This window comes from Curcuma longa, chromosome 20, assembly GCF_044706935.1.
Source record: "Curcuma longa cultivar G26 ecotype Majalengka, Jawa Barat chromosome 20, ITB_CL_G26_1.1, whole genome shotgun sequence".
Taxonomy (NCBI): Eukaryota; Viridiplantae; Streptophyta; class Magnoliopsida; order Zingiberales; family Zingiberaceae; genus Curcuma; species Curcuma longa.
The window spans coordinates 3,495,043-3,507,043 of NC_133880.1; the positions used below are offsets into that span (position 1 = coordinate 3,495,043).

At 34.6% G+C, this 12,001-nt stretch overlaps 3 protein-coding genes across 5 annotated transcripts; all 3 read right to left on the minus strand.

Annotated features, from left to right (window-relative positions):
• Positions 1 to 109: 109 nt before the first annotated feature.
• Positions 110 to 2,812, minus strand: LOC141813491 (uncharacterized). Of its 3 annotated transcripts, none has more exons than XM_074701466.1 (3): positions 2,710 to 2,812; positions 1,638 to 1,709; positions 110 to 1,117 (listed from the first exon to the last, which is right to left on the minus strand). In XM_074701466.1, the coding sequence occupies exon 3, from the start codon at positions 1,087 to 1,089 to the stop codon at positions 280 to 282; it is 810 nt and encodes a 269-aa protein (XP_074557567.1). In that variant the 5' UTR covers positions 1,090 to 1,117; positions 1,638 to 1,709; positions 2,710 to 2,812; the 3' UTR covers positions 110 to 279. The 3 variants fall into 3 exon arrangements, with proteins under 3 accessions (XP_074557567.1, XP_074557565.1, XP_074557566.1); XM_074701464.1 differs by having other exon boundaries at positions 110 to 1,151; XM_074701465.1 differs by lacking the exon at positions 2,710 to 2,812 and adding an exon at positions 2,314 to 2,598 and having other exon boundaries at positions 110 to 1,151.
• A 603-nt stretch (positions 2,813 to 3,415) lies between these two features.
• Positions 3,416 to 5,783, minus strand: LOC141814045 (cysteine-rich receptor-like protein kinase 44). Its single transcript, XM_074702046.1, is given in 6 exon segments — positions 3,416 to 3,784; positions 4,207 to 4,357; positions 4,439 to 4,676; positions 5,081 to 5,291; positions 5,602 to 5,750; positions 5,753 to 5,783. Coding segments are annotated over 6 exon segments (1,149 nt in total).
• A 2,064-nt stretch (positions 5,784 to 7,847) lies between these two features.
• LOC141813662 (cysteine-rich receptor-like protein kinase 44) lies at positions 7,848 to 10,528 on the minus strand. Its single transcript, XM_074701631.1, has 5 exons — positions 10,058 to 10,528; positions 9,530 to 9,740; positions 8,879 to 9,116; positions 8,648 to 8,798; positions 7,848 to 8,329 (listed from the first exon to the last, which is right to left on the minus strand). The coding sequence occupies exons 1-5, from the start codon at positions 10,256 to 10,258 to the stop codon at positions 7,946 to 7,948; spliced, it is 1,185 nt and encodes a 394-aa protein (XP_074557732.1). The 5' UTR covers positions 10,259 to 10,528; the 3' UTR covers positions 7,848 to 7,945.
• Positions 10,529 to 12,001: the final 1,473 nt, after the last annotated feature.

Sequence of the window (12,001 nt, forward strand, 5' to 3'; positions counted from 1 at the left end):
TCAGAATGCTAAAATCCAAGTAATCCTATTTTTGTTCACCTAGCAATTTATAATAAAAATAAATGACATGCATTCATTCAGCTCGTAGAAAGAAATAGTAGCTCTAAAATTGAACAGAAAAAACACAAATCAGATAGAATCACAGTATATACTGAAGAATCCGAAGGCCATAAATAGTCAAATAAATCGAGCAATCAGTAATTTAGCATGGGAATAAGTTTAGATGAATGCTGCCATGCACAGTCAAGTTAATCAGGATGTTCATCAATGCTTGACAATCTAATTTTTGCAAGCTCCCTTTGTCCCAGTAACCATATTTGGCTCCACTGGATCATGATTATGATTATGACCATGTTTGTTGTGGTTATGATGTTGGTGATGGTGGTGCCCATGCTTATGACGAGACTTCTTGGTATCCCTTGGCTTCCCAGTCTCCTGCTCTCCATCTGACAATTTGTCCAGGGAAAAATTATTGTGTTTGTTATCATCATAATCAGACGTTACTACTTCTGCACTTGACCTGCGCTGTCTCTTGTGGCTAGAGCTTCGTTTCCTTATTTCAGTGTCTGAACTAGAATCCTCATCACCTGACAGATGATGGTGTTTGTGGTGCTTAGAATGACTTTTCCTGTTAGATCTCTTTTCGTCGTCTTCACTGCTTGAGCTGCTGGAGTCCACTGTGGATGATCGTCTATGCTTCCTCCTGTGAGTGTGCCTCTTCATGTGTGAATCATCCTCACTGCTATCTTGATCACTGGAGCTTGAGCTCCTTTTGTTGGATCTGTGTTTCCTTCTACCACCATCTTCCGAGTCGGACTTGCCATGTTTCCTGTGTTTCTTATGAACTCTCCTTTTTCTATGCCTCCTATCGGAATAACTGCTGTCAGAATCATTGTCGCTCTCTGATTCAGAGTAGGATCTTCTTTTGTGCTTTGTGGAAGCCTTTAATTTCATCTCCCTTGCCTCTGCATCAGCCTTTGCCTTGGCAGCAGCTTCAAGTTTCTGCTCCCATTTCAAGGGGGCCTCTTTCTTATCCAGAATTCTCTTCTTCTTCTCTTCAACCAATTGCAAGAACTTCTTGCAGTCCATTTGATACTATACAAGAACAACTTGAAACCTGCATATCCGTGAAATGATGCAAGGAAGTGCATCTCACAAAAGAGAAAAATCGATGTTAACTCTTCTAGTATCTCATGAGTCAAAACACTAGGGATTCAATGTATCACAAAGCATAATCTTATAATTTCTAAAATGTAACTACCACATAGTGCTCAATTTTCCTACCATATATGTCAAACATCATGTATAAGTGAGAAAACATTTCCAGACAGAATATGGAAAATTAGTGCAGATACTACATCAATTTTTATCTATAACCATGATAATGACTTTTTGACAATTGCCCTAAGATTATAGTTGGCAAAATAACAGACCCCTGAAGTAAATGCCCAGTATTGGGTAAATTCAGTAAATTTTTCTTCATCTATAAACTAACTTTTGGGAAAATGGCAAAGAATCAGATAGATATGCATGTGCTTGAGAGGTATTGAATACTAAACAATTCATTAGAAAGAAAATTATACTAAGAAAGAATGAATTCTGAATGATAAGTAAGAAACATAGGGTCAAATTTTTACCTTATGCAGATGTGAGAAGGCACACTTGAACAAACAGCCAATTCACTTCTTGGAACAGATCAACATGAATCTCTGTCACACAGATGCAAAACAATGCTTAGAAACTGTAGACTTTTAACAATATTAAGTGCAAATTAAATGGATAAAGAAAATGCAGGTAAATGTAACAAAATCCAACAAAACTGCAAGTGTATTTAAAGGAAAGCCTTGTTATCCAACAGATACTAAAAGCACTTTCATGTTTCTGCAACTGAAAATTTGAAAGAACTTCCAGAGTCAAATATTGAACAGAATCTCGTCCAATACCCTTATAGACCAGAGAATTTCTGAGCAACGAGGGGCATGATATCACAAAAGCCAACTAGCTAATTTCTAATGCTAGTATCTGACATTTGACAGTTAGTTCTGATAACTTCCTAGAGTTACATATAGAGTAACTTTGCAGCAAGTAGCTATAACATATTAAAGCATACATCCGAAGATATCAGGCTCTTTGCATAAGAACAGTTCTATTCTAATCAACACTTGTAACCTACAATACTAAAGCAAGTTACCAACAAGAGATCTTTATCCAGCATTACATCAATCGAATCGTATGACCATATCTTAATTACGCATTTCCAAAAGTACACAAATTAAAAACATAATAGGAAAAACAGGCAGATTGAATCTAAACCTCGCAAAAATGAGCATCCAGCCATGGGTAAGACCAGCAGCCAAAATAAATCAAAAACAAATCCACAAACCAGCCGACCTTCATGCGATACGCAACACACAAAGAAAGGGAGACGCAGAAAAGGACAGATCGAAAACACAACTCCTAATTCGAGAATAAAAACAGAACCCAGATCTGACGAAGCCCTAGAACCTAAAACATCTATCATCTCGCTACAATCAACAGATCGAGCGCGAAGATCATCTGCCCGAGTGAAAACTGAAACAATCAAGCAGCGAACGGTCTCCTCACCGATGAAACCCTAAAAAAAACGAGGATCTCGAGATTGCAGAGACGTAGATCGGAAAAACAAACAAGTAATATAAGAAATACGAGAGACGTGAAGAGGGATCTCACCTAGGGCAACGGAAACTACCAAGGAGGAGGCGCGGAGAGACGAGAATCCAAACGATCTCGCGACTTCCTCGCCTCTTCGCAATCTCTGTTGTCCCCTTCCTACTGGATCACGCCAGCGTTACGGAACGGAAGATGCCGACGCAATCGTATATTTATAGACATTTAAAAGGATTTTTTTTTATTTATATTTCAAAACCAATTTTTAGCTTTTACTCGGATTATTTCTTACAAGCTGTTTCTATTTTTATTATTATTATTTTTTTTTTTTTTAACATATATATATATATTAAAAATCACTCCATCATATTCTTCATCTAAAATACCCTCTTCAACAAATTTGATATAAAATATAAAATACTTTTATATCAAAAAAACTCTTTTTTTCTAACTTATCAGAGTTTCTTAAATTTATCAAAATCATTTTAACTTAATCAAAATTACTCTAAAATTATTGATAATTATTTATTGAGATTGGAAAATTCTCCTTTTAAGTGCACTCACATTTCATTCATTCCAAGGTCATCTTAGTTCTGTTTCACCCTTTGAAGCCTGCTGTGCTGTTTCATTTTCTCCAACAACAGATGCTCATGAACTGGTCACTCAAGCTTTTTTTCCTTTCTTTGTTTTGAAATTACATTGATCAAAATTTTACATTATTTAGTTCATAAACGCACAATACCTGGGAACATGTATGAGAATCATCCTATCATCGACCCTCCGAGGTAAAAGATACAGATATAGAGTTGCAAGTTGCACTGAGAAATGCAGTTTTGGTAGCATCAGAACCTGAGTAAGTAGCACTTGTTTTTGTATTTGAGAGCATGATGAGCATGGAAGTCCATTGCCTGACCCTCCCATGAGTTCCTGGTCGGCCTGGCTTTGGCAGCGAAAAAGAATCACTGGATAGCATGAGATGGACAGTGTACATGTCGGGTCGATCTGTGACAGTCGCTTGGCAGCACAGCAATGCTATTTGGATGCAAAGTGCAGCTTGATCACTGTTCCATGAAGGAAGGGAGGAAATGGTGGGATCCATAATCTCCAATGAGTCGCCTTTCTCAAAAAGCTTCCATGTCTGTTAAGAATCAGAACAACAGGAAGAGCTTAATTTACCAACAGTATGCCCACAACTCCACTGTGTTTGCAAGCAAGAGTTATTCAATATCGATGGATAATTAAACGATTTCATGGAAGTACATTTATCTATGTCAAGTATACAGGACTAATCCATTCTTTTTGGAGGAATAAACTGGACAGCGCAATTGCTCTTGATATAATCCTAGTGGAGCAAGGAACTAGCATCCAAATAGCTCTTTTGTGTTGATATAATAACCAGGCAAACCGATTTCAGTGACCACACTGGCATAACTCAAGTCGAAAATAGTAGTCACCTATGAACATTACAACTCCTCTAAATGTATGGCAACTATCAAAACAACTTGCAATGGGGAATAAACTTGGGCATGAGAATTGTATAGGACAAAAAGAATCACTTACATAGTTCAGTAGGTCATACTTTTCTTCTCCCAATTTCTTCTCGAGATTTTTTCTGCCACTCAGAATCTCCAACATCAATATTCCGAAACTAAAAACATCAGCCTTCGCGGACAAATAGCCACTCATTGCATACTCTGGAGCCATATAGCCACTGCAAATCACTAAGCCTTGTTACATCAGAATCACAAAGATTTAAAAGGTTGTATAAACAGGCATCCTCAGAGGCTCTTACTAGGTGCCAGAAATTTTTAATGTGTTAATATGTGTGTCATCCCCTTGGAAGAGTCTTGCCATGCCAAAGTCAGCTATCTTTGGGTTTAACTGGTCATCAAGCAAAATGTTACTTGCTTTTATGTCCCGGTGGATGATCTTCACTGGAGATTCTTCATGGAGATAGAGGAGTCCCTTTCCCACTCCCACAATGATCTCGAATCTCCGTGGCCAATCAAACAATGCTGGAGGATGTGTATCTAGTGAAACCAAGAAATAAGCAGACATGTTTTAGGGGTTTTTTTCCTTAAAAGAATGCATGAAGGCTTAACCAGACAATAATCTTACTCGATCAGTGACGTGAATATTGTAGAAGAAAAACATTAAAATAAAAATTCCGCATCCACTGTTCATACAGTTGATTTTTATTCAATAGTTTATACTCTGTTGAAAGTTAGCAATCATCACTCCCTTCATTCCTTCAAAAAACTAAATCATCTGTTTTTATGAAGGATAGATACCACATCAAATCATTCTTTATCAGTCATTAGTTATTTCAAGTGTGTTTCTATCTTATATTGCATATAATCAAGGTGCAGGTTGTGTTAACATTGTAAAATGAACAAGATTCAATGGCAAGTATAAAGAGGAGCAAGATACAAACCGAATAGGAAGTGATCGAGGCTTCGGTTAGGGAAGTAGGGGTACACAAGTATCTTCTGATCCGAGTCGATGCAGCAACCGAGCAGTGACACGAGGTTGCGATGTTGAACTTTGAGCAGTAGCTTCACCTCGTTGGTGAACTCACGCACTCCCTGCTCAGAGGTCAAAGAGAGTTTTTTCACTGCTATCTCCTGCCCATTCTCCAACATCCCCTGCATCAATTGGCCAACCATCCATCTTTAAGGCAAAAGGTGATCTAATCATTGTTTCCCTGTTTGATAATGTTATCTTTGGCAACCTTCTTCGTTTACCAATCGAAAAGAACAATAAAGCGAACAGTTGAAATGTAAAAAGACCCCTAATTTGTGCTTCTCGAACAATTTAGGTCATAAAACGCAAGAACCGTCAACCCTAGGTCAATTTGCAATTCCTTGAGCCGATCTGAAAGCATGATTTTTTTAGAAATAGGGAGCAAGATGTGCACAAGGGCACATATTTGATCGATTAAAGAATACCTTGAACAGGACCGAAGCCGCCCTGGCCGAGGAGATTAGCTTCGGAAAAGTCACCAGTCGCCGCCTCCAATTCCTTGAGGTTGATGAACAAGTTCCACGAAGGCGATGACTTATTAAGCTCCGCATCGCCGCCGCCTCCTCCTTTCTTCCTCTCCTCCTCTTCCAGCATCCGCACATCTCGACCTTCATTTCTGCAACCTCGGACCACTGTCCTGGAGCTCAGGCCTTATATACCGCTGCGTCAGGTGAAGATCGAGAAAAGTAAAACGACAAGAAGGTACGCGTTCGAGATTTTCCGTAGACTTGAAAAGCGCTTTTAAATATGATATATATTGGAGTTTGAATTTTGAATATGATATAATTTTAAAAATTGACTTTGAATATATATATATAATAATTTTAACATATTAAATCAATAAGTAATATACTTTTTAACATATATAAATATATAAATTTAATTTATGATGAGTAAAAGTCTTGAAAATTATTTTCTTATTAAAATTATTATATAAGGGCATTTATGATGTTTTATTGTTTTCGTTTTAAAAAAAATAAATTAAAATATCACTCCATCATATTTTTCATCCAAAAATATCTTCTTCAGACTAAACAAATTCAATTTGATAAAAAAAATACTAAATATAAAATACTGAAAAACTTTTTTTATTAACTTATCAAAATCATTTTAACTTAATCAAAATTACTCTAAATTTTTTTAGCAAATTACTTTTCCCACCCCTGACAACACCGCACCCCCCTCCCCTCCTCTCTCTCTCCCATTCAAATGATATTTTTATCTTTTTTTTCTTTGTTTTTTATTTTATTTTACTTATATATATATATTTTTTAATTTTAATTAATTTTTATTTAGTTTTATTTTTTAAATTAATTTTGTTTATTATTTTTTCATTAATACTTATATATATTTTTTTAATTTTATTTAATTTTTATTTAGTTTTATTTTTAAATTAATTATGTTTATTATTTTTTAAATTTTATTTAATTTTTATTTAGTTTTATTTCTTTAATCAATTTTGTTTATTATTTTTTTATCAAATTTTTTTATTTTATATAATTTTTAACATAGGATTGAAAAAAATATAATAAAAAAAATTGATTAAAAATAAAACTAAATAAAATTTATATAAAATTCTAAAAATAAAGTATTGATAAAAAATAATAAACAAAATTGATTAAAAAATAAAACTAAATAAAAAATAAATAAAATAAAAAAATATCGTATTGATGAAAAAAATAATAAATTAAATTAATTAAAAAATAAAATTAAATAAAATTAAAAATATATGAGAGCTATTTTTAAATAAAATTAATTAAAAATAAAATTAAATAAAATTTTAAAAATAAAAAATAAATAAATAAAAAGAAGATGATAGAAATGTCATTAGAATGGGAGAGAGAGGAAGTGGGGGGAGGGGTGCGGTGTCAGGGGGTGGGAAAAGCACCTCTCATTTTTTTTTTTATAAATGCACTCCTATTTCATTCATTCCAAGGTCATTTTAGTAGAGTTATTAATTTAGATTAGATCCGTTGAATTAATCCGCTCCATCAAACAATTTAAATAGGTTGAGTTGAAATTTTATTAACCTATATTAAGATGAATTCAGGTGGATCAACCTATTTAGGCCCACGACCCACATGGATCAACCCGCGACACATGTGGATCGACCCACAATCCGCGTGGATTGACCCGCAAGTTAAAAAATTTATTTTTTTCTTTGAAATTTAAAATTAAAAGAGAAAATTCAATGAGTGGATTAGTAAATCGCTTGACCCATCTAAATCGCAATCCAAACTATTTTAACTTGATCCATTTAAACTATAATCCAAACTTAAAATTTTTAATATTTTTTATTTTTTATTATTTTTTGACATGTCTGTGAGTTGGCCAGCCTAACCCACAACCCACTTTAAGTTAGGTTGGATTGAAAATTTTCTAACCCATCAAATTGATAGATCGGCTCGTCTCACCCTGCCTCGCCATATAATATAAATTTCTGAATTGACTCATTTTACAACTCTACTTCTTAACTATGTTTCACCCTTGGAGATCTGTTCCATCGTGACCAATTGCAGTTTCTCGATTTACCTCTTCACATATGATCAACTAGGATATGATCGTGGGACCATCTTAGGGCCACTGAGATGACGGATTTCACCTTTTCAGAATATATTTCACCCTTGGAAGCCTGCTGTGCTGTTTCATTTTCTCCAACAACAGATGCTCATGAACGGGTCACTCAAGCTTTTCTTCCAAATTACATCAATCAATTTTTAAAAATATTTAGTTCATAAACGCACAAGACCTGGGAACATGTATAAGAATCTTCCTATCATCGACCCTCCGAGGTAAAAGATACAGATATAGAGTTGCGAGAGTAGTCTTCAGTTGCACTGTGAAATGCAGTTTTGGTAGCATCAGAACTTGAGCAAGTAGCAGTTGTTTTTGTATTTGTGAGCATGGATGAAGGCGTGGAAGTCCATCGGCCGACCCTCCCACGAGTTCCTGGCCGGCCTGGCTTTGGTAGCGAAAAGGAATCACTGGATAGCATGAGATGGACAGTGTACATGTCGGGTCGATCTGTGACAATCGCTTGGCAGCACAGCAATGCTACTTGGATGCAAAGTGCAGCTTCATCACTGTTCCATGAAGGAAGGGAGGAAATGGTGGGATCCATAATCTCCAATGAGTCGCCTTTCTCGAAAAGCTTCCATGCCTGTTAAGAATCAGAACAACGGGAAGAGCTTAATTTACCAACAGTATGTCCACAACTCCACTTTGTGTCTGCAAGCAAGAGTTATTCAATATCGATGGATAATCCATTCTTTTTGGAGGAATAAACTGGACAGAGCAATTGCTCTTGATATAATCCTAGTGGAGCAAGGAACATGAGTTCAATGGGTTGATATAATAACCAGGCAAACCGATTTCAGTGACCACACTGGCATAACTAAAGTCGAAAGTAGTCGCCTATGAACATTACCAACTCCTCTAAATGTAGGGAAACTATCAAAACACAAAAAGAATCACTTACATAACTCAGTAGGTCGTGCTTTTCTTCTCCCAATTTCTTGTTGAGATTTTTTCTGCCACTCAGAATCTCCAACATCAATATTCCGAAACTAAAAACATCAGCCTTCGCGGACAAATAGCCACTCATTGCATACTCTGGAGCCATGTAGCCACTGCAAATCACTAAGCCTTGTTACATCAGAATCTCAAGGATTTAAAAGGTTGTATAAACAGCATCCTCAGAGGCTCTTACTAGGTGCCAGAAATTTTTAATGTGTTAATATGTGTGTCATCCCCTTGGAAGAGTCTTGCCAAGCCAAAGTCAGCTATCTTTGGGTTTAACTGGTCATCAAGCAAAATGTTACTTGCTTTTATGTCCCGGTGGATGATCTTCACTGGAGATTCTTCATGGAGATAGAGGAGTCCCTTTCCCACTCCCACAATGATCTCGAATCTCCGTGGCCAATCAAGCAATGCTGGAGGATGTGTATCTAGTGAAACCAAGAAATAAGTGGACATGTTGAGATCAGTATGGCCAGTTTTTGTATTCTGTTTATTTCCTTAAAAGAATGCATGAAGGCTTAACCAGACAGTAATCTTACTCGATCAGTAAGGTGAATATTGTTGAAGAAAAACATTAAAACAAAATTTCTGCATCCGCTGTTCATACACTTGATTTTTATTCAATACTTCATATTGTTGAAAGTAATCATCACTCCCTTTAAACCCTTTATATTCACTCTAGTCCTTCAAAAAACTAAATCATCTGTTCTTATGGAGAATAGATACCATCAAATCATTCTTTATCAATTATTAGTAATTTCAAATGTGTTTTTATCTTATATTGCATATTGTGAAATGAACAAGATTCAATGGCAAGTATAAAGAGGAGCAAGATGCAAACCGAATAGGAAGTGATCAAGGCTTCTGTTAGGGAAGTAGGGGTACACAAGCATCTTCTGATCCGAGTCGATGCAGCAACCGAGCAGTGACACGAGGTTGCGATGTTGAACTTTGAGCAGTAGCTTCACCTCGTTGGTGAACTCCCGCAGGCCCTGCCGAGAGGTCAAAGAGAGTTTTTTCACTGCAATCTCCTGCCCATTCTCCAACACCCCCTGCATCAATCGGCCAACCATCCATCATTAGGGAAAAAGGTGATCTAATCATTGTTTCCCTATTTGATAATGTTAACTTTGGCAACCTTCTTCGTTTACCAATCGAAAAGAACAATAAAGCGAACAGTTGAAATGCAAAAAGATCCCTAATTTGTGCTTGTCGAACAATTTAGGTAATAAAACGCAAGAACTCTAATTTGTGCTTGTCAATGAACAGTCAACCCTAGGTCAATTTGCAACTCCTCCGATCTGAAAGCACGAACTTTTTAGAAATAAAGATGTGCGCAAGAACACATATTTGATCGATTCAAGAATACCTTGTAGACAGGACCGAAGCCGCCCTGGCCGAGAAGATTAGCTTCGGAAAAGTTACCCGTCGCCGCCTCCAATTCCTGGAGGTTGATGAACAAGTTCCACGAAGACGATGACTTCTTACGCTCCGCATCGCCGCCGCCGCCTCCGCTCCCCTCCTTTCTTCCTCTCCTCCTCTTCCAGCATCCACACAACTCGACCATCATTTCTGCAACCTCGGACCACTTTCCTGGAGCTCAGGCCTTGTATACTGCTGCGTCAGGGGAAGATCGAGAAGCGTAAAGCCCCATCTTGACCAAGAAAGACAGGAAGGTACGCCGTACGCGTTCGAGGTTTTCCGTATGCATCAACCGCAGGTAACTTCGCCTTCGCTACCAAGTCTCACCATGCATCAAGCGGGGAAACTTCTTCGGTCTTCAACTCGCTCGCGGACTCCTGCACTTGTTTCATTGGGGAGGGAGAACTACGTTGACAAAACCAGGACGGGCTGCAGGCATGACCTCGAAGGTCTATGTCTTCTTATTTTATCGGCTTAAAATATATATAAATATATATATATATATATATATAATATTCTACGTCAGAAAAGATTTTTGAACATCCGAAATAATAACACTATTTTTTTAAATTTTTTTTAATACCAAATAAGAAATACGAGATAACAATCTAACTCTTAAATCTTAAAAAAAATCTTAAATAATTTAATCATAAATAAAAAAATAAATAAAAAATTAAAAGAAAGGATTATTACTATTCTAGGTGTCCCAATGAGTTGCGTATTATAAAGCACGCAAGGTATCAGATAGGAATTTAATATCCTACACGCCTTATAATAGGTGACTCATCCGCGATAGAATATTCAAATCGAAATTTGTTTAATAATTATTGTTATTGATCAAAATCTGATTTATCGATCTTAGATTTGTCCAATAAATTAAAAATATTAATTAATTATTATTTATTAGTAATTAATATTTTTTTATAATTTTTTTAAGTTCAAAAATATATTTAATATTTCTCTTGAAATTTTAGTTTTTTTTGTCCATCTTTAATTTTTTTTCATCATCATTCTTATACTTTTGTTATTGTATTTTTTTTAAAAAAATAATTCATATATATATAAATAAAATAAGAGAGGTTAGACTCTCAAATATACAATCAACAGCATAATTATTATATACACCTGTTCTTTTTTAATAATATATATTGTAAATATTTAAAAAAAAATTATCAACTAAATATTTTTAACTAGATACATTTGATTGATAATTTATGTATATTATCTAATATTATAATAATTTATTATCAAATTAAATTAATATTTTTAATATTTCATTGACAAAAATTAACTTTATTTAATTAGTTTAAAATATTTATTAGATAAATATATTATTTTTTTAACAAATTATATTTGAAAGTTTAGGTGAAGTATTTTTAAATTTTATTAATAAAGAAATAAAATTGATGCAATGATAAAATTATTATTATGTAATTAGTGATAATAATTTTTAATCTCAAAAATCATCTTTTACAACGCACTAAATTATTCTTTTAAATTTTACTAACAAATTCAAATATCTTCAATAATATTTTGTATACAACACTATTTTTAAAAAATAATATTTAATTTTCAAAAAATATATATTAAGGTCCAAATTATTTTTTTTTAGGGCTGTAAGGGCATCCACAATCCATCTTCGTTATAACACCCTTTACCTCATTAAAAGTATGGGATCCACTACCACATATTTATTATAACAAGATATTTTTTCACTCACATTTCTTTTAACATTAACACTCATTATTTATGGGTCTCATCGTCCACTCTAGCTGTTAAAAAATAACTGTTTTATTTAATTTTTAATTTTAAAATTTATAATTTTTTAATAAAAATTAAAACTAACCGTTAATAGCCGTTAAAACTAATCGTTTAATAAATAAAATTAAAA